The sequence below is a fragment of the Brassica napus genome, chromosome A5 (assembly GCF_020379485.1).
Source record: "Brassica napus cultivar Da-Ae chromosome A5, Da-Ae, whole genome shotgun sequence".
Classification (NCBI taxonomy): Eukaryota; Viridiplantae; Streptophyta; class Magnoliopsida; order Brassicales; family Brassicaceae; genus Brassica; species Brassica napus.
Genome location: NC_063438.1, coordinates 19,701,887 through 19,723,741, shown reverse-complemented (window position 1 = coordinate 19,723,741; position 21,855 = coordinate 19,701,887). Strand labels below are relative to the sequence as shown.

Sequence of the window (21,855 nt, the reverse complement as noted above, 5' to 3'; positions counted from 1 at the left end):
ATGTCGTCCACATAGAGTAACAACACCAATGTATCTCTATCATGATGATAAATGAATAGAGAAGGATCAGCTCTGCTGCAAACAAACCCGAATTCAAGAAGAAAGTTGCTGAATTTATCAAACCACGCCCGAGGAGCTTGTTTGAGACCGTATAACGCCTTCGTGAGAGAACACACATGATGTGGTCTGGCTAGGTCTTCAAAACCAGGTGGTTGAAGCATATACACCTTTTCTTGTAAGTCTCCATGGAGAAATGCATTTTTAACATCTAATTGAGTTATCTCCCATTGTTTTGCCGTTGCTATAGTCAAAACAATGCGTATTGTTGAAGTTCGAACCACCGGGCTATAAGTTTCATTGAAGTCTATCCCTTCTTCTTGATTAAAACCCTTGGCCACAAGCCGTGCCTTAAGTTTATCCAGTGTGCCATCAGCTTTTAGCTTTACAGTAAAGACCCAACGACAACCTAGCACATTCATATCCTCTGTTGCTGGAACCAGAGACCAAGTGTGGTTTTGATGTATAGACTCAACCTCTTCTAACATTGCTTGTCTCCATCCAGGATGGTTTAAAGCTTCTGTAATAGTCCGTGGTAAAGAAGGGATTGTGGTGCTAGCAACGAAGGCATACCGTGGATTTGGTTTGCGGATCCCATGTTGTGATCGTGTCGTCATTGGATGGACATGACCCGTTGTGGTGGCATCATCAACTGATATAGGAAGATCATGATCAGTCGTTATAACACTCTCCATTGTTGGTGAAGCACTTGTTGTATGTACTGGAGAGTTACTGGTGGTCTGAATAGGCGACTCTGGTTCTGAAACAGAATCTGTGGCAGTAGGTTGTAAGAGCTGTTCACGTACATGTTGAGGAATCATCGGAAGAACTTGTAGTTGTGGTGTATAAGCATCAGAAGCCTGCCATGCTCCAAGGATACCAGTCTTGTGGCGTGGAGCTAGGTGTTTGTATCTTGTTTGAAACGGAAATTCTGTTTCATCAAAAATTACATGGCGACTGATATATACTCGGCCAGTGGGTGGATAGAGACACCGATAGCCCTTGTATTGAGAGTGATAGCCTAAGAAAACACACTTTAAAGACCGTGGCTCAAACTTATGTTGTGTGTATGGTCTGAGACACGGGTAACATGCTGACCCAAAGACACGAAGAAAAGAATAATCCGGTGGTGTCTTGAGTAAGAGTTCTGATGGACTCTTATTCTGCAATGAGACGGAAGGTAGGAGATTACTGATGAAGTTAGCAGAGTAAAAGGCTTCTACCCAAAACTTCATAGGGACTTGACTTTGAAAAAGCATCGAAAGAGCTAGTTCCGTTAAGTGTCGATGCTTTCTCTCTGAAATGCCGTTTTGCTGTGGCGTTGCAGGACATGAGATCAGGTGTTGAATCCCATGATTATGTAAATGTTTTCTGAACTGTGTACTTGTAAATTCTCCACCCCCATCACTTTGAAATACCTTAATTTTTTTATTAAACTGATTTTCAACTTGTTTTTGAAACCCAATGAACACGCCACAGAAATCAGACTTCATCTTTAAAGGAAATAACCAAGAGTATCGAGAATAGGTGTCCACAAAAACTACATAATATTTGAACCCTTGAACAGATACCACAGGAGAAGGACCCCATAAATCACAATGTATTCGATCAAGTGGTTCCATGACATTAGACTCAGAAGAATAAAAAGGTAATTGATGACTCTTTCCCATTTGGCAAGGTTCACAAACAGGAGTAGTGATGCTCTTATTAACTGATATTGCCTTGCTTGCTTGTAGTTGTTGAAGAACCTGAAAACTTGCATGACCAAGTCGCTGATGCCAGATGAAGTTTGATGCAGAGATCTGACGGTTTGAGTAGAAAGCTACAAGTTCCGGTTTCTTCAACACATATAGCCCTTCACGTCGAGGGCCTTTTGTCACCACCTTCTGAGTGGTTAGATCGATAATATATACAGCATTAGCATCAAAAAAGACTCCACAAGGATAATCTTCACATAATTTTGAGACTGATAATAATGACTTTTTCATAGATGGGCATACCAAAATATCACACAGAGGTATACTACCTGTTGCAGTAGGAAGAGTAGTAGACCCGACGTGTGTTATTGGTAGAAACGCACCATCTGCTATCATCACAGTCTCTGAACCATTGTATGGAGTGGTATTTTGAAGTTGAGCTGCGGTTGGTGTCATGTGTGCGGAAGCACCAGAATCAGGAATCCACTCAGAGCCATTAGTATCAGAGACTCGAAATGCAGCGAGAGCTTGTGGTGTATCATCACTCTGATAGGCAGTGTCAAAGCGGTTCCAACACTTCAAAGCGACATGACCAACCTGGCCACAAATTTGACAAATAGGACGAGTGTTAGTTGAGCTACTAGATGCAGATGATTGAGATGGGTTCCATCCAGAGGTATTGACTTGCTGTGAGAACCCTCTTCCACGAGTTGAGAAGCCTCCTCTTCCTCGATTTGAACCAAAGCGTGTGTACGGGCCACGACCACGTTGTCCTGAGTTGTAGTATCCAGTTTTCTGAGTTTGAAAAGCTAGGTGGGGAGTGACATCTGGTGTGTCTGCATAGGTTTGGAGGCGTGCATCAAACCCAGAGATATCAAGTACAACATCATTAAACGTCGGAGGAGGGAGCCTTGACATCGAACTCTGAACAACCGTGATGATGGGGTCATATTCACGACCTAACCCATTGAGAAAGGAGAAGATCTTCATGGGTTCATCAATGTTTTTGCCAATAGAGCTGAGATTGTCACAGACAACCCTAAACTCACGGCAATACTCAGTGAAAGTCTTGCCTTTCATGGACATAAGCTGAAGACGTCGTCGGAGCTCAAACTCCCTCGCAACAGAGCTTTTGTTGAAGTGAGATGCAAGGGAAAGCCAGACTTCTTGAGATGTTGACAGAGCATGAACAAGACCCAAAACTTCTTCAGCCAACGTTCCAAAGATCCATGACTTGATGAGTTCATCAGTACACGTCCATGCCTCAAACGCCGGATTTGGAGTCGTGATGGTGGTGTTGTTGACAGTGGTGACTAGTGTAGGAGACGGTGCTGTGATTTGGCCATTGACAAAGCCAAGGAGCTTCTGTGAGCGGAGTAGAGACTCAAACTGGGTTTTCCAAAGAAGGTAATTGGTATCACTTAGCTTGATGGTGACAGAGCTAGTGACATGAAGATCAGATGGGAAAGGATAAGGATCAGGACTTTCTGCCATGACAGCACCTGTTAAGGTTATAAGTGCTCTGATACCATGTGTGAATTTAGATACAAGAGTTTGTTGAGTGACTTTCTTATTATTCTTTCTTCATACCTTTTACAGAAAACGTAAGCTCTGTTTTTATAGAGCTTGGGAGAGACAAAAGAGATTTTGAGAGAGAGAGTCCTAGATACGAAGAAGATTTTGAGAGAGAAGCATAGATTTGATCTTATCCTCTTTTAGGCTAGACAAATGGGCTCGAGCATTGTGAAATTGGAGCTTTATTAACTCTATCTGTTTGGGCCTTTATGCTTTCACATATAACACCAACTCACAATTTTTTTAAAAAAAATATATCCACATCCTTCCAGGTCTCGTACATAAACATCACAGTCTCAATAAATCATATCCAAAGAAAGACACCTCCTTTCAGAAAAATACAAAACGATGTACTCATGTGGGTCATCTATCAAAATGCCTCATTTTGGTTCCCATTTGGCCATACGATGTTACCTAAAAAAAGCAAGAATATGGTCATAATAAAATTAAGAAATGAATTCCTTCATTTGAGGTTGGCAACGTACGAATCGTGTGAACTAAGTCACACGTCTGAACTTTTACATTTTCGTCGGCCCTCTTGTCGCCGCAAATAAGTCTCAACCTTCAACTCTTCTCTTTTCTCCTTACAAAGTGTAAACATTGTATTCCACAAACTGCACTTTTGAAACAAATTTTGTAAAAAGGCACTTTAAAACAATAAACCATATATATAAACAGCATAAATCTGTTCAGTATCCAAATCCCTCTGAGTCTCTTACATAAACATCAATCCCAACGAATCATCTATGAAAAAACCCCTTTGAGAAAAATAATCCAAAACAATGTATTCTTCATCGTCTGTACTAAAACGCCTCATTTTGATCAATTTCTTAGCCATACAACTACTCCTTATAAGCAGCGAATTGCCCTTAAACACGACCAATGAGTATCTCAACCACAAATGCTTGGTTAGTGAAGGAAAATACAAGCCGGGAAGTGAATACGAGAGACATTTAAATAATATCATCAAAATGTTCTACAGTGGCAGTTACAGAGGTTTCTACCTGTCCGGTATGAATAATGATAACGCTATCCTCCAGTGCCGCGCCGATTCCTACGGGACCAAGTGCCACGACTGCTTTGCCACCGCCCTCGCTAAGGTAATGTCTTATTGATTAGTTATCCTTTTTTCAAAAAATAATTACATAAGAGAAAAATAACTATTGATTATATGTTATTTGGTCTCGTGCAATCTCTTTACTGATTGTGGCGTCGATATTTAAAATATATATTACAGCTTCGTAGGAAATGTCCGTGGTACAAGGGCATGATAATTTGGTATGACCAATGTCTTCTTGCCATTACTACTACAGATGCTATTGGGAAGATCGATTACGACAATAACTTTTGTATGTCCAATGCGAAGAAGTTAGGAGGAGATAAGAGCGCTTTTACAAGGACTTGGAAAACTCTCATGGACAATCTGACAACTTTAGCTACCACCACTAGAGGTAAAGATGAGTACACAATGTTCTCTGCGGGGGAGACGTTGTACAAGGGTGATAAGATGTATGGAATGGTGCAGTGTACATATGACTTATCACTAAGAGCTTGTAAGGAGTGTTTGGTTTTTAATAGCGTGCGTTTTCAAGATTGCTTGAGTGATACACGAGGAGCGAGATTTGTGGGTGGGACCTGTACTTTTAGGTTTGAGTTTTACCCTTTTCTTTCTAAGCCAGTCCTAAATATTTAATAGCTAAATAAATGTTATACTTTTTGTTTAAATTTTTTCAGTCCAAATTTTATGTAACATCAAGTGCTACTCTTTTCTAATGAATGTTTAAAGAATAAAAAACAAAATAATGTTTGAATAAAAGAATGCAAACCTATTTTGTTGCTTTAGGCTTCAACAATGTGCTCTCTCCCATTTCTTTGACAGAGATCAGTCTATTTCTTATGGTTTTAGCAGTTATAAAATCCAGAAGAACAATTCGTAACCAGAGCACTGAAGAACAGAGCTATATATGGTTTCTTAAGAATTACAGCAAATTAGATGAAGATAAAAAGATGGAAAGTTTTTGAAGTTTTCAGATATCGTTACGTCGCCTGCCTTTGCCGCCATCAGCGCCGAGATCTGCCTCAGACTTCTTCTCTGATCCTAGCGACTCACATCCTCTATGGACTATGGTTCAAGCCCTCCCTCTTCCTTTCTTGCATCAACTCCTGGTTCTATATCTTAGAGTTCTGTATCCCTTTTGGAATTCAACTCTTAGCCTATGTTAAATAAATTTGACATTCATATAAAAAATGTTTATTGATTGTGTAGTCGTATGTAAATAGGTTCTTTCACTTAGTAATCTGTTGCACAGACATTTGTTTGTGATAGTTTGGACTTTGGATTCCAGTTTTAAAATTGTAGCGTTGAACTCATTTTAACCTATTTATTAATATCAGTAAATAAAGTTTCGGTTTTCATATTGTGTCGCACTTTACTTCAACAATTAATAATCGACCAATGCAGAAATCACGAAACAAAACTATTTCTGGATAGAGGTTGTTTACTATATATTATACTAGGGTCGGACCCGCCCTACGGGCGGATATGCAAATGAACGAAAGAATATAAATATATTTTAAATTTTAATAAATTCTCAGTTTATTTTAAATTATAATTTTCACTATTTTTACTACATATTTTACCATTTCTTCTTTTTTTATAAATTATATATTTGTTACTATAATAAAAAATGTATAAAGAAATATAAGTAAGCTATATCTCTTATTCCAAAATAAATTTCATAAGGAAGCAAATAGAAAAACTTTTAAAAGTGTTGTATGAATACACTAAAAATTTCTATGATTTTTTTTGTAATACCTCTATGAAAAATATTACTATTTACTATATCATTTGTTAAACAATAAACATAAAACAATATATTGCAATCTAATTATAGTTAAAATATAGTTATGGATTAAAACTCAGTGTAAATTGATAATTAAGATATTCTGAATAGATATGCACAACTTATTTAATTTTTTATTATTAAATTTTATTTTGTTTTAAAATTACTATCTTTTCAAAATACCGATCAGGTTATTACATTGTTATTAAAAATAAAATTTTATATATTTTCTAACTTAATCTTTTATTTTTATATTTCGTTTACAATGTCAAGCACTAATATATCAGTTTAAGGATTTATGTGAATTTTGAGTATATCTTCAGTCCAACATTATGATCCAAAAGCATTATCTTCTTTTTTTATCTCCAGTAAAAACATTCAACAATCTTGAATAAATATCACAAATTAAAAATATAAATTTTATTTTTTTATAACATCTATGTTTATGCAATCGAGAATACATGATCTTCATGAAGAAAGACTAGTGATATATTGTGATACATGATAATGAAATTTAAAAGAATTGTCTAAAGGCCTAGTAGTTTCTAATCAATCTGCTACTTTGTCTGCCTCCCTTTTAGTCCATCAGAATGAAACTGCTTCAAACTTAGTCGACCACCATTTGATCTCCCTCGTTCAAAGAGTAGCATTTTGTTGTTTAATACGTCAACAGCTTTTTTACTGTCTCCCTCCGTGATAATTGTTTTTTGGATCCGAGAGCCCAACAATGTTGTAATGCCATCAAAAGGGCTTGTATTACGAAAGGGTTTTGTACCTTCCTTCCCACTGCTTGAGAGCATCCTTTATAGTTACCTTCACTGTTAATACACTGTCACGTAAAACCCACCCTGCAGTTCCATTAGATTTTCATCGAGAAAAGACCCATCAGTGTTGCATTTGATCCAGTCTCGAGGAGACAGAATCCAATGATGTTGTCGCTGCACCTTAGCTGTTCTTCTCCTCTGTTGAGGCTCATCCCCTCCCATGCTCTCTGCTTGTTTCCATTCCTTTGCATCAGATTTAGCATATTGGAGGAGAAATTTCCAATGAAGATTACTTTGTTAACAATGGGGGTGATTAGTTGGGATGTAGGAAGTGACTTTAGCTTTAATTTTCATCTACAACCCTAAATACTACTAATCATGCTTTATCTTGGTTTTTAAAGGTACAACCAAAAAATTAAAGCTACAGAAAAAACACACAAAAAATAGCTGTAAACATCTTATTTTCTAAAACCCTATTTTTTAGCTGTAGGAAATTTTAAAACTACATTACTTAAAGCTAAATCAAAAATCCTACAGACAAAATGCTAAAGTAAATTTTCTACAGTTACAACCCAACCAATCACCCCCAATATAAATTATTTCTAATTCGATAGCTTTTAAAAAAGAAAAATAGGCAAGAAAGTGAATACCTTACAGCGAGAACAATAATCCTTTCGCGTTGATTCTTATTTTGGCAATGCTTAAAAGCAAGCTGAGCAATCTGGATCACTGTTGTCAAATTAAACTCTCCAACATGAAGGCCTCAAAAGACAGTAAAATTGATGCCTCCATCAAAACAACAACAATTACAAAATTGCTTTTGAGTAGAGACATACTGTGCATACAGGCCAGAATCTTGCCAAGATCAGAGGTAGGCGTAGTCTAGACTCTGACTCCTTACCTGCCATTGTCAAGATCCCCACAAATGGAAAGGTGGAAACTTTTTTTACTCAGGTTACGTGAAGATTCTTGCAAAGTTCATTCCTTTTCTAAAACCCCATCATTAATAAACAGATAAAAGATCGAATTTGAAGAGGGACATTTGAAAAAAAAAGAAATCAAATTTTCACTGAAAAATGTACAAAAGGGAAATTAAGGAGATGGAGAGAACGTACAATCAACAGATAAAATAGTGTTGTTAATAAAATTTTCAGATATAGTGGTCATTAGTCAAGAATATGTGTGCTTTCAAAAGAAACAGAGGAAGCTGAAGACTACCCATATTCTTCTCCAAATCACTGAAACTCATTAGAAGAAGACAATGCTTTTACATCTTAAAACTTGATCAGTTGCACCTCGACAATGGAAGAACATGTAGGCCAGCCTTCAAATCAGTGATTAGGATAGATGAGTTAGCCATTATATTGAAAAAGAAATCTCCAGTGCTATTAGGGATTGTGAGGATGAGGTTCAAGCGATGAAGCTTACTTTTTTATAGGTAAATTTCTACCGCCTTTCTCAGATAAGAAGCATTGAATGTGAAATGGTTGTTAATGACAATGCATCAATACTTCTGGTAACGTATTAGAGAAGATGAATCTTAAACTAAACGACACAAACCTAAATTGAAGCATTGATTACTCAGAAAGTTTCATCTCACTAGGCCTTTCCAAACCGCCATTGTTGGTTGACATATTCAGAGATTGCAGTAGAGAATGAACCCTAGAAACCAATGATCGACACTCGTGAAGAAGAGAAGGTGAGAAGAGGATAGGAGCGTGAAATGAGATACTTTTTAGTTGATTTTTAGCCCAAATAATGTAAATCAAAGCCAATCCATAAAAAAAATTCAAGCCAACTTGTAAAATCAATACAAAAACCAAATGAACGAAATGTGGACTTCCACGAAATGTACGTCTATCTAAATAAAGCCCAAATCACCTCGAAGCATGCACAAAACTTAATGAAACAGAATGTTTTAAATCAAAGGACACGTGTCATGTTTATAGAAGTCGACTTTATGACGTGTACCTACATGGTTTTACCAGAAGAGATGAAACCCATTTTTATAATAATAGATTCCACTGTCTTTCTCAGATAAGAAGCATTGAATGTGAAATGGTTGTTAATGGCAATGCATCAATACTTCCGGTAACGTATTGGAGAAGATGAATCTTAGACTAAACGACAAAACTTAAATTGAAGCATTGATTACCATGAAGTTTCATCTCACTAAACCTTTCAAAACCGCCATCTTTGGTTGAAATAATCAGAGACTGCAGTAGAGGATGAACCCTAGAAACCAATGATTGACGCTCATGAACAAGAGACGGTGAGAAGAGGATAGAAGCGTGAAATGAGATACCCTTTCATTGATTTTAAGCCCAAATAGTGTAAATCAAATCCCATCCGTAAAAAAAATCCAAGCCCACTCGTAAAATCAAACGAACGAAATATAGACTTCCACGAAATGCACGTCTTTCTAAATAGAGCCCAAATCACCCTGAAACACAAAACTTATTGGAACGGAACGTTTTAAATCAGAGGACACATGTCATGTTTATGGAAGTCGACTTTATGACGTGTACCTACGTAGATTCACCAGGAGAGATCAAACCCTTTTTATAATAATAGATTTCACCGCCTTTCTCAGATAAGAAGCACTGAATGTGAAATGGTTGTTAATGGCAATGCATCAATACTTCCGGTAACGTATTGGAGAAGACAAATCTTAGACTAAACGACACGAACCTAAATTGAAGCATTGATTACTCAGGAAGTTTAGTCTCACTAAACCTTTCAAAACCGCCATCGTTGGTTGACATAATCAGAGATTGCAGTAGAGGATGAATCCTAGAAACCAATGATCAACGCTCGTGAAGAAGAGAAGGAGAGAAGAGGATAGGAGCATGAAATGAGATACTTTTTCGTTGATTTTTAGCCCAAATAATGTAAATCAAAGCCCATCTATAAAAAAATCCAAGCCCACTCGTAAAATCAATAGACAAAATAAACAAACGAAATGCGGACTTTCACGAAATGTACGTCTATCTAAATAAAGCCCAAATCACCTCGAAACACAAAACTTAATGAAACGAAACGGAACGTTTTAAATCAGAGGACACTTGTCATGTTTATAGAAGCCGACTTTATGACGTGTACCTACGTGACTTCACCAGGAGAGATCAAACCTTTTTTATAATAATAGATTTCACCGCCTTTCTCAGATAAAAAGCACTGAATGTGAAATGGTTGTTAATGGCAATGCATCAATACTTCCGGTAACGTATTGGAGAAGATGAATCTAAGACTAAACGACACGAACCTAAATTGAAGCATTGATTACTCAGGAAGTTTCATTTCTCTAAACCTTTAAAAACCGCCATCGTTGGTTGACATAACCAGAGATTGCAGTAGAGGATGAACCCTAGAAACCAATGATCAACGCTCGTGATAAAGAGAAGGTGAGAAGAGGATAGGAGCGTGAAATGAAATACTTTTTTGTTGATTTTTAGCCCAAATAATGTAAATCAAAGCCCATCCGTAAAAAAAATTCAAGTCCACTAGTAAAATCAATACAAAAAACAAACGAACGAAATATGGACTTCCACGAAATGTACGTCTATCTAAATAAAGCTCAAATTACCCCGAAACACAAAATTAGTGAAACGGAACGTTTTAAATTAGAGGATACATGTCATGTTTATAGAAGCCGACTTTATGACGTGTCCGCCTACGTGGCTTCACCTGGAGAGATCAATCCTCTTTTATAATAATATATAGATAGATATACATTATTGGTTTATCAAGTTTCTATGGTTTTATATAAATGACCAAAAAAATGAATTAAAATACTTTTATACTTTTGATAAAAAAAAAAGATACATATATATATTCTCTATATTTTATGCTGTGTCCCTATAAAAATTCGTTTCTAGAAAGTCAACAACACACATCCTCAACATCGTTTAGTATGTCATCAAGTTAGGTTGGCACCGGACGTATTAAGAGTTACACTTAGTCAAAGTTTTGAATGTTCATCGACCCACTCGTGGCCTCAATACCAAGCGTCAACTCCCTTTCTCATCACCGTCACATTTTTATTTTATTCTAGAATCTGATGAGGCCAAATCATCTAAATTGACTTTTTGGTTGAAAAGAAACATCCATTCTCAAGCTTTGAATACGCCCTAATTCAAACCGTACAAAACTGAACACTTCAACTCTTCTAATAATATTATTAAATAAATAACTTAAAGACCACCCAAAACCGACGATCATTCAGCAGCACTATATAATCCATATGAACCTCAACATTACTCCTACCAGAAAAAAAACTAGTATCGACATTCCTAAAACAATGTCTTCATCCTCCTCGTCTAAACGCAGCGTTTCACTCTCTCTGTTGGCTTTAGCCATACAACTTCTCTTTATACACAGCGTTTTGTCCCAAAGTCAGGACAATGCGTTCCTCTACCACAAGTGTTCTGACATTGAAGGGAACTTCACTTCGAGGAGTCCGTACGAGTCAAACCTCAACAGTCTCTTTCCTCGTCTCTCTTACAGTGTTCCATCAAGCGGTTTTGCCGCTCTCTCGACTGGTAACAAACCTGACAACGTCAATGGTTTGGGCCTATGCCGCGGCGACGCCTCCCCTTCTGACTGCCGAACCTGTCTGGCCACAGCCATCCCCGAGGTAATCTTACTATATTGTATTTAAATACATTTATATGTTGTGGGTACATCTCAGAAGCATTTAGAAACCACATATTTAGAGACGTAGTCATATACGTACAAAAGAGTCGTACCTTAATTAACAAACATATCAAATGTTAAAAAAAAATTCCTTGAATTAAAACTTTTTGAACACTAACAAAAGATTTATTTAAGAACTTTTATTACTCGATACAGGAGTATATATACTATTAACTATATTATGATATAAGTTAAATTTTATTAGCTTTGAATAAGAGAGTTTTGAAAATGTCAGACTTTCTTTTCAACAAAAATAATAGCTATAAACGACACGTTGTGTGTAACAAAGGAAGTAATAAACAAAGGTATCTTAGAGTTGGAATAGAAAGAGTATTATACGATCGAGTTTGTGTATATTTACTGATGTTGGTGTTATTTGACAGCTACGTAAGAGATGTCCGAATAACAAGGCAGGAATAATATGGTACGACAACTGTCTAGTCAAGTATTCATCGACCAATTTCTTCGGAAAGATTGATTACGAGAACAGGTTCTATCTGTACAACGTCAACAACGTGAGCAGTCCAGCATCATTCAACACGCAGACCAAAGCTATTTTAACTGACCTGACGAAGAAAGCAACTGCTGGAGGCCACCAGAAGCTGTTTGCCACAGGGGAGAAGAGTCTAGGGGAAAAGAAGCTGTACGGATTAGTGCAGTGTACGAGAGACTTGAGGAGTGAGAGTTGCAAGGCATGTTTGGATGGGATTATCGGGGAGCTTCCTAACTGCTGCGACGGTAAAGAAGGAGGGAGAGTTGTGGGTGGGAGTTGTAACGTTCGGTATGAAATTTACCCTTTTGTTAAGATTGTTTGATAGAGGTCCAAATTAAAAGTGGTCCAGAGGCAAACATGGTCCTAAATTATAATGGTGTCAATGACATACGTATAGGCATATATTGTGTGCTTGCTGTTTGAATAAAGTTTTGAGTCAATAAAATTTAAGTTCTTCTTTGCGAGTTCTTTGGTGTGGCTTGTTTGGCCCCCTTATCAATAATAAGCATGTTTGGCTTATAGCTATTTTTATGTAAATGATTGCAGCCTTCAATCCACAAAAGTCAATGGATTTTAGAAGTGAGTACATGCTGACATGTTCAATTATTTCAAACGGAGATATCCAACTTTATAAGCAGCGTAAGTCTTCGTAAGAGATTCGTTGATTCTCACAGAATACCGTTGATTACAAGAATGGCGATAAACAAGCATGATGAACTTTAGTCAAAAAAAAAATCAAGCAAGATGAACTTGAAAAGCTCTGGATTATATTATTATAAAACGTGACTCTTTTACATCATATGGTGTTGTTTTATAAAGAGCTAAAACAAATCCCTAGCTACCGACTCATCAGACGTTTATCTATCTAATATCTAACAAGGAAAAACAAAACTATGAGATAAACATGAAATCGTACACAAATAATGAAATAAAACCCAACTCGGTTTTGGAACTAAACCGATGAAGTAAACCGACGAAGATGCACTGCATCAATACTTTTCTAATTTTCTGGGCAAACATCTATTAAATATAGATGATGGGAAACGAAAAAAAAAACTAAATCATTGTGTATTAAAAAGACATCAAAATTGCATCGTATAATTGTAATTACGACCGGAATACTCTCTTCTTTTTGAAGAAGTCCTATGGGTTTTCTATAAGTTTACTTTTTCTTATTGCCTATCAAATTAACTAGTACTGCCACCTGGGTTTGAATCTCGGCTACTGGAAAATTAACATTTCGGCATCGCCAAGTACAGAGGACCGACACGTGGCAACACGTGACTAGTCTGGATCACTTCTGTGGAGCCATGATACTTCTGTATAATGCAAAAAAAAAAAAAAAATCAAATTGACTATTAAGCTTCATGTAAACTGTTAATTTCATGCATAAAGTATAGGAGAATCGTATAAGATGCTGAGTGGTTGTTGATTAAAAGATTTCAAACATCAACGGATAACTAGCGGAGGATATTGGTTACATGTGCTATGCTGAGTCAATGTGATGAACAGGTCAATGTGATAACTAAATATAATAACCACAAATTTCAAATAAATTTATCTTTCGAGAATTTGGACTTTATGTGTTTAGTATTCACATAAAATAGTGGCGTCTAAATAATTTTTTTAATACTATTATTTGAGAAGTGAATTTGCTTATTTATCATTTTTCTATAATTTTTTTTTAATTTGCTTACTTGTCTTTTTTTCATGATTTTAAGATAAATTATTAGTTTAATTAATATTATTATTTAAAAGTTTGCTTACTTATCATTTTTCCATGATTTTAGTTAATTTGCTTACTTGTCATTTTTTCATGATTTTAGAATAAATTATTAGTTTAATTAATATTATAATTTAAAATTTTATTTTAAAATTTTATTTTAAAATCTATATATTTATCATGATATTAAAGATAATTAATAAACATTAAACTATTCTACTGATATATATATATACTATTATTTAAAATATATATATATATTTTTAGTATATAGTTATCATGATATTTAGGACATTTAATTAATAAATAGATATTAACAATTGATATTAACAACATCTACTGATAATATAATCATTACTTTTATCTTATATTAATTTATGATTTTAATGACTAATATTATAGCCATTTCTTTGATTTTTATAGGAAATATTGATGAAATACAAATTTTATATATAAGTATTTTAATATATCTGAATTAACCGGTTTCTTTGGTTTATTCGGTTTGATCGCTTAATATACTTAACCATATTCATATACTACGGTTTCTTAAATATAACATCCATTCTGTTTACTCGGTACTACCAAATCAAGACCGTTTTCCCTATTTCGGTTTGGTTTGGTTTAAAATAGTTCGGTTTTGCCAGATTACTCCTAGACTATTATTATTTTATTAATGTTTTATAGTTGTGATTTCTTTATAATCCTTTCCAGTACCACATGATTTATTTTCAGTCCAAATACTACATATATTTAATTTCAAATACAAATTTCCTAATTTAATTATTACTATAGAAAAGATTTTGATCTAATAAAACATAATTTAGTACATTGATTACTAATATGAATATTGAAGTTTTATAATTTATAATAATTTAATTTTTGTATCTAATTTAGTTATTATTATTTTATAAAAATAAATATTATAATTAAAAATTGTTAGGTATATAGATATATTAATCCGCACAAGGTGCGGAACATCAACAAGTTTTTATTTGAAACAATTACACCAAAAGGCAGTTTTATCTTTTTTATATCATAGAAAGACAGTTTCTGCTCCTCACACAGTTTCAAGTAACAGCTTCCTTTTTGCCTAACTAACTAGTTATGTTTTAACTAACCCACTTGCTAACTAAATTTTGTTTTTAGCGGAAGATGTCCTCAGTCGTTGATCCACAAACTCATAGACGGCCCAGATTTAATATGCTTTTTATTGACAAGACTGATATCTGTCTCTTTTTTCAGCCCTTGGATTTAATTTTCTCCTTTGTTCATCTATGGCCAATATTGCTTGTTGATGCAAAAGTCAATCTCATCTTCCTCCCTTCTACGTTTTCCATTTTGCTGTCATATGTCCTAAGCTGAAACCCTATTCATCCACCGTTCTCCATGGCCGACCACTTTTGTCTCTTTTGGATTGTAGCTGCTTTTGTCTTTTTTTGTTCTCCTCAAATCAACAACTCTTCACCCATCAACATCTCTTTTGTTTCTTTTTGGATTGCAACTTATGCTAGCTGTTTGGAAGATGCTTGATTGTTTTAATTCTGTTATTTTCAAGCAACACATTTTAATTCTCTTTTACTCTACTACCATTAAACATCGTACACACAACCCCCATGAAAAGATCTCCTACTTCTAACTAACACGTATGTGCACATGTACATCTATTCGGAGATCAGTCTCATGTACACATGTACACATATAAATCATGTACACAAATTAAGTTCCTCATTCCCCCAATATCTCATCTATTTTCACACTTCTTAAAAAATGTCATGTACTCCTCCAAGATCATTCCCAAACGCAAGGATACTACTCGCAAGGATACTACTCTCTCGTGTACAGTCAGGGTCATTCAACTCCTCGTACACATGTACAGACCGGACTTTCCGTCTACTGTCTCAAATATCAAGGGGGAATGTCCCCATGCATATGGACACCTATTGTATTCACCTGTCAAGACTACCAATCTACTCGTACACATCTACTCATATTTCATGTACATCTAACTAACACGTATGTGCACATGTACATCTATTCCGAGATCAGTCCCATGTACACATATAAATCATGTACACAAATTAAGTTCCTCATTCCCCCAATATCCCATCTACTTTCACACTTCTTAAAAAATGTCATGTACTCCTCCGAGATCATTTCCAAACGCAAGGATACTACTCTCTCGTGTACAGACAGGGTCATTCAACTCCTCGTACACATGTACAGACCGGACTCTCCGTCTACTGTCTCAAATATCAAGGGGAAATGTTCCCATGCACATGGACACCTACTGTATTCACCTGTCAAGACTACCAACTGACTCGTACACATCTACTCGTACAACTTACTAACAAGTTGTTACGAAGTCTTTTGCGTGTACCACTATAAATCGTGTACACTACCATCACATACTGCTACATGCGTGTACAACTATAAATATCAACCAAACGTAAGGAAGCTACTTCTTCGGCGTGTACAGCCTTTCATGCCTCATACACACGTACACGTTCGGGGGATTTAAGCTGTTTTATTAAGCACACAATGCCACACCATCTGTACGTACACATGTACACCAACTGAATTCGACAACACCTATTGTCTCACATATCGCTGGCCCCAGCTCACATGCACATGTACACCGACTAAATTCACTCCTGCAGACTACTCAACTACTCGTACACATACACACTGACTAAATTCACTCCTGATTGATTGTAAATCGTCATGTTTATTAGGAAACCGTATGTGTACAGCTTTAGTACTAAGTTACATGTCCTTCAATTCCTAAAAATAACAAAACATTCCATTGAATCCATACATGCGATTGAGAAGGTTATACAAAAGCAAATTAACAGTTTCATTGAAAAAGAAAACACCACACTTTTACTTGAATCCACCGATCCAAAAAAGAAAACACCACATTTTTACTTGCTTACCCTCCGCGGCTTGTTTCTGGGCAGCAATCGGCCGTTTGTTGGCTTCCGTCGCCGTCGAGTTCGTCGTCTTCCTTGAGCTTCTCTGATGTAATTCGCTCCCGCCGTCGTCGTCTACTGTGGCCTTCGTCTTCCTCGCACTTCTACGGCGTTTATCGGGTAAAAGGATGTGGGCACAATAAAACTAGGGTAAAAGGATGTAGGCTCTATTTTAATTTCGAATTTCAAAATCACTAACCAAATCAATCGACAAACTCAATAGTTAAGGAGGAGTTACCTTTTTCAAGGGTAAATAATAACTTTTCACATGAAAAACTACCCTAGTAGCATTAACTGCCTTTTAATGTAAAAAAAACATAAAACTGCCCTGCAGTGTTAATAACTCTTTTTATTTTGTTTGAAGACAGGGTTTTTTAGTTTGTGCTAGTCAAATCAACGATAGAAGCCGATAATTATGTTTGACTATTTGTGTATTACTCCTGCTGTTTCAATATAACGGATTTTATCAATTTTTATACACTTTATTATGATTATATAAAAGTATTAAATAAAACTAGTTTACCCAATGAAAAGAAGATATATTATTTTGTTGTTGATTACAAATTTCAAATGACATAAATTTTTATTTAGCGTAGTAAAAATATCATTTATTTTGTAACAAAAATATTTATTTTAAACAGAACGTATAAAAAAATAGATAGAGTACATAAATATTTTGACTTGACAACAATATATATATGTCCAATGAATGATGAGGTTGCTGACATTCCACGTCTCCACCAATGGGAATCATAGTTACCACTTACCTGACAACAGAGTGAGTGATTTTCTAATCAAATGTGATTCTTTTAATTAACCACAAAGTAGTTATAATACACAGATGACAAAAAAAGAACCCATCAAGTTATAATATTCATTACTGAATTAAAACTTATTTCGTTCTCCATAAGTATGTATGCTTTAATGGTTTAGAGAATCTGAAATCAGTTTGGGTTATATTGATTTTAGTGTTTTACTCGTCCCCCAAATTACAGGTACTCATTTTTTTGGTTAAAAAAGTGTTTTCATCTTTTTGTTAAGAATTTAAACATTGTAAATAGTTTCTTTCAGTATGAATTGAATTTGGATGGCGAAAGTTATAACCACAACTCTCTTACTATTAGAGCTGACTCGTTCTCGTTCTGGTTACAGATACTCACTTCATTTAATTGTCGGTGTGATTTGTTAATTATAATTACTCTCAGGTGAAAACAAAACAAACAACGTTGTATTTGGACTGTGGTACGCAGTCGGATGGAATCTTGCATCGAAACAAGAAGATGGATATTGTATAGAGATCAAACAGGAATTTTTGAATTAAGGTCGCAGGTTTGAGTCTCTAATAATTATATTTAACTGTTTGTCCTTTTAGTTTATTGAAGGATATCAGAATCATTGTACTTTCTTTTCTTTCCTCATACTTAGATTCCTGCCCTAAAAGTGAAAATTGTCGTCTCTCATTTCTTTAACAGTTAAACATATGCATCATTTTTTTTTGGTCTAATATATGCATCATTTTATTTACAGTTTGCATCTAACTATTTTTGGTCTACATAAAAAGAAAAGTCGACTGCAGACTTAAAACTAGAAAAAACAGGATTTTAAAATCCCTCGATTTCGTACGCCAATTATGGTGAAATCGAAGCGGTTTTGGACCGTTGACGTTTTTCAATGGTTAATGTACCCACAACCCGAGTTTAAATGTATTATAAGACTAAATGGTTCTCTGGTGCTCATGCACACATATAATAATTTATAAAATATATAATTTATAATAACTAATTGTTATATTTTTATTTTATAAGTGTAAGATATTTTTGTAAATAATATGTATAAAACAAATAGAAGATTTTTTAAACAAACATCTGCTTTTGCTTATAAACATTTTGATAGGTTCAATTATTTTTGGGACATATTAGATTGTAATTATTTATTTCAACTGAACCATAAAATGATTATAAATAGGCTAAAATCATATTAATACTATTAGTTATATTTAATTTGGTTTATTGTCTTGGAAGCATGATATATTTCGTAAAAACAAGTAATGATATATTTATTTTAGGAAAGCAGCATGAAAGTGCTATCGGTTTGGAGTTGTGTGAACACAGAAGCAGACCTAGAGGCTAAGGGGGTGAGGCACTAAATTATTTTTCTCCCATGATAATTAGTACTGAACTATCTAAATACTCACTTAAACTCAACATTTGCTACCAGAACTTGGTTATGTGCTCCATACCAAAAACAATTTTGGATCCGCCTCTGTGTGGAACATAACTCATAATCTTTTTGAAAGTTTATGCATTTATATAAATAATTCATGATTTTTTTTTAATAATTTGTTAACATTTGGTTTCACTAACCGAATTTCGGGTTTTAATAGTTTTATTTGAGAAACTAGATTTTTACCCGCGCTTTGAAAGCGCGGGACTTTTTCAGTTTGAAAATCTAATTTTAAAATTTTATAAATAACCTATTATTGTGTATAATAAAATTTCATACTTTATATTTTCTTGTATGTATGGTTTCACTATTATTTGGTTTTTTAATTTTATAATATATTATTTTAATTATATTTGAGCTTGCGGATTAATTTTAAATTATCATAATTCAATTTCGATTAGTTAATTGAATGAACAGGCCTGTGTTTGTTTTCCATTTTTCAATTGATGGTAACAATAGTTTTTGTTTTGTGAATATTTTATATATATAAATATGTGCATGTTCCATCTACCTAGAATTATCATCATTTAGTTTAAATACAATATTGTTTACTATTTTTTCGATGCTTATAACAATTTTTTAAAAAATAAGTTTTAAAAAATAAGTTTATGTTTTTTCTTTTTCTTTTTGTGAACAAATGTTTTGTAACAATATATTGTTACCGTATAAATTTTTTTAACCTGAAAATTAAGATTTATAAAATTAGACTCATCTCATTTACGACTCATTACAACATAATCATAAATGATAGATGACTTATAAATACATGGATCTTTTGGTCGATTTATATAGGTTTTTATTTGATGAGTATGTTGTATACAATTTGTATACTCATTGAAATATAATCAAGTTTAAAAATGATAATAATGATTTCAATGATGTTATTAATCAATTGCAGGAAAGAACAGTAAATGATTAGGCTGTAGATCACATAAATATTTTGTCATGTAATTATATTTAATACATTATATAACGATTGCACCAAAAAAAATATTAAGCAGCAAATATTTTATATTCCAGTCTTACAGGAGAATTATTAGAGTGTTTAACTTTTTTTTCTTTTGGAATATTCTTTAGATTTTTTTTTTTTTTATCAGCAAACAATGCACAGACTCATATTGACTCTGTGAACCAACTTGGAAACTCTGCATCCATGTGTACAACGAAAGACGGTTGATGCCGAGCACTACGTGCTAAGCTGTCCGCCTTTTGGTTCGCCGTCCTTGGTACATGAACGATATCTGAGTTGTGGAAGCTTCTTCTCAAAAGCTTGATGTCTTCTAAATAGGTTCCAAATGCAGGCCATTCCTTAGGTTCCGAAACCATCTTCACCAACTGAGAACAATCTGTTGCAAACGTAACCTGAAATTTTCTTAAGTTTCTCATGCATCCCATTGCCCAAATCAATGCCTCCATCTCCGAGTGAAGAGGTGATAGACATGCTCGGACATTTCGTGCCCCTAACAATCCATCAAAGCCTGGTAAAGTACTAAACCATCCTTGCCCTGAGAACACAGCCTTATCTTTCCAAGAACCATCTATAAAACACCATCGTCCTGTATTCGTTTGGATGGAACTATTCTGTGTAACTGGTGCCACTCTCTGATTCCTTAAAACCTGAGCCTCAGCCCAAAGTGTTGATTCCAGTTCAGCCAGCTTAAGTGTATCTCGCGGATCAACATCAATATTACTAAACACCTTCTTATTCCGACTTTTCCAAATATACCATAAGATCCATGCAAACTGATGGTCATCCATCTTTGGATTAACTCTCCAAAAAAGATGATCCATATTCGCAAAGAAAGAACCTAGAGGGAAATTATTCGGATTAGAGGGTATCTTAGATAAGGCCCACACCTGTCGTGCTGGAGGACAATAAAAAAACACATGGTTTATCGATTCCTCCTGATCACCACAACGTGAGCAAAATATATCTCCTTGTATTCCTCTTGCATTTAGGTTCTTCATGACCGCTATACATCCTGAAAGTAGTTGCCATAAGAAATGTCTTATCTTCGGAGGACACTTCAATTTCCAGCAATAGGCTTTAAGAACATCAACTGTGGGTCCATAAAATTCTGGTGGTTTTTCCTTATCTGGATAAACTCTTTCCACTTGATACCCAGATTGGACCGTATATTTTCCATTGTTAGTAAAATGCCATCCAAGCCTATCATCCATCTGATTTGTACTCAAGGGAATACTTGTAATGATCTTAATATCCTCCGGGGCAACCAAAGTGCTTATAGCCTGTAAATTCCATGTACGAGATTCCGAATGAATTAAGGAATCCACAGTGAGATCCGGGTAACAGTGATTAGGGTTTTTATTTGCTGGTCTCGGGCGAGTGAATGGTAGCCAGGGATCATTCCATACAGATATAGATGACCCTGTCCCCACCCGTTTAATTAGTCCTTTACAAACCAGAGATCTAGCAGAAGTAATACTCCTCCAGCCATATGACGGGGAGTACGAGCGGATCGGTTCCATGGGTGAAGCATTCCTATAGTACCGTCCTTTAAAAACTCGAGAAAATAAAGTATTCGGTTTCTCGATCAACCGCCACAATTGCTTACCAAGCATCGCCGTGTTAAAATCAGTGAGATCCTTAAAACCAAGCCCACCATTATCTTTAGGAACACATAATTTATCCCATGATTTCCAATGCATACTTTTCGTGCCTCCACCTGGGCTCCACCAGAACTGAGCTACGGCACTCGTTAGCTTCTTCACAGTGGCCTTTGGTAATCTATATACAGACATCACATGATTTGGTAGAGCCGTAACCACTGATTTTATAATCACCTCTTTTCCTC

General features: G+C 35.1%; 2 protein-coding genes across 3 annotated transcripts; both read left to right on the top strand.

Annotated features, from left to right (window-relative positions):
- Positions 1–3,921: 3,921 nt before the first annotated feature.
- On the top strand, positions 3,922–7,553 carry LOC106449527 (putative cysteine-rich repeat secretory protein 17). The gene is made up of 2 exons (XM_013891274.3): positions 3,922–4,429; positions 4,567–7,553. The coding sequence occupies exons 1-2, from the start codon at positions 4,112–4,114 to the stop codon at positions 5,020–5,022; spliced, it is 774 nt and encodes a 257-aa protein (XP_013746728.1). The 5' UTR covers positions 3,922–4,111; the 3' UTR covers positions 5,023–7,553.
- A 3,611-nt stretch (positions 7,554–11,164) lies between these two features.
- Positions 11,165–12,920, top strand: LOC106445978 (cysteine-rich repeat secretory protein 38). Of its 2 annotated transcripts, XM_048779273.1 has the most exons (3): positions 11,166–11,572; positions 12,015–12,412; positions 12,671–12,920. In XM_048779273.1, the coding sequence occupies exons 1-3, from the start codon at positions 11,180–11,182 to the stop codon at positions 12,699–12,701; spliced, it is 822 nt and encodes a 273-aa protein (XP_048635230.1). In that variant the 5' UTR covers positions 11,166–11,179; the 3' UTR covers positions 12,702–12,920. The 2 variants fall into 2 exon arrangements, with proteins under 2 accessions (XP_013743096.1, XP_048635230.1); XM_013887642.3 differs by lacking the exon at positions 12,671–12,920 and having other exon boundaries at positions 11,165–11,572; positions 12,015–12,583.
- Positions 12,921–21,855: the final 8,935 nt, after the last annotated feature.

Coding starts and splice junctions, on each gene's coding strand:
- LOC106449527 (XM_013891274.3), top strand. CDS start 4,112: ATGTATTCTTCATCGTCTGTACTAAAACGCCTCATTTTGATCAATTTC. Junction 4,430..4,566: donor TTGCCACCGCCCTCGCTAAG/GTAATGTCTTAT, acceptor TATATATTACAG/CTTCGTAGGAAATGTCCGTG.
- LOC106445978 (XM_013887642.3), top strand. CDS start 11,180: ATGAACCTCAACATTACTCCTACCAGAAAAAAAACTAGTATCGACATT. Junction 11,573..12,014: donor TGGCCACAGCCATCCCCGAG/GTAATCTTACTA, acceptor GTTATTTGACAG/CTACGTAAGAGATGTCCGAA.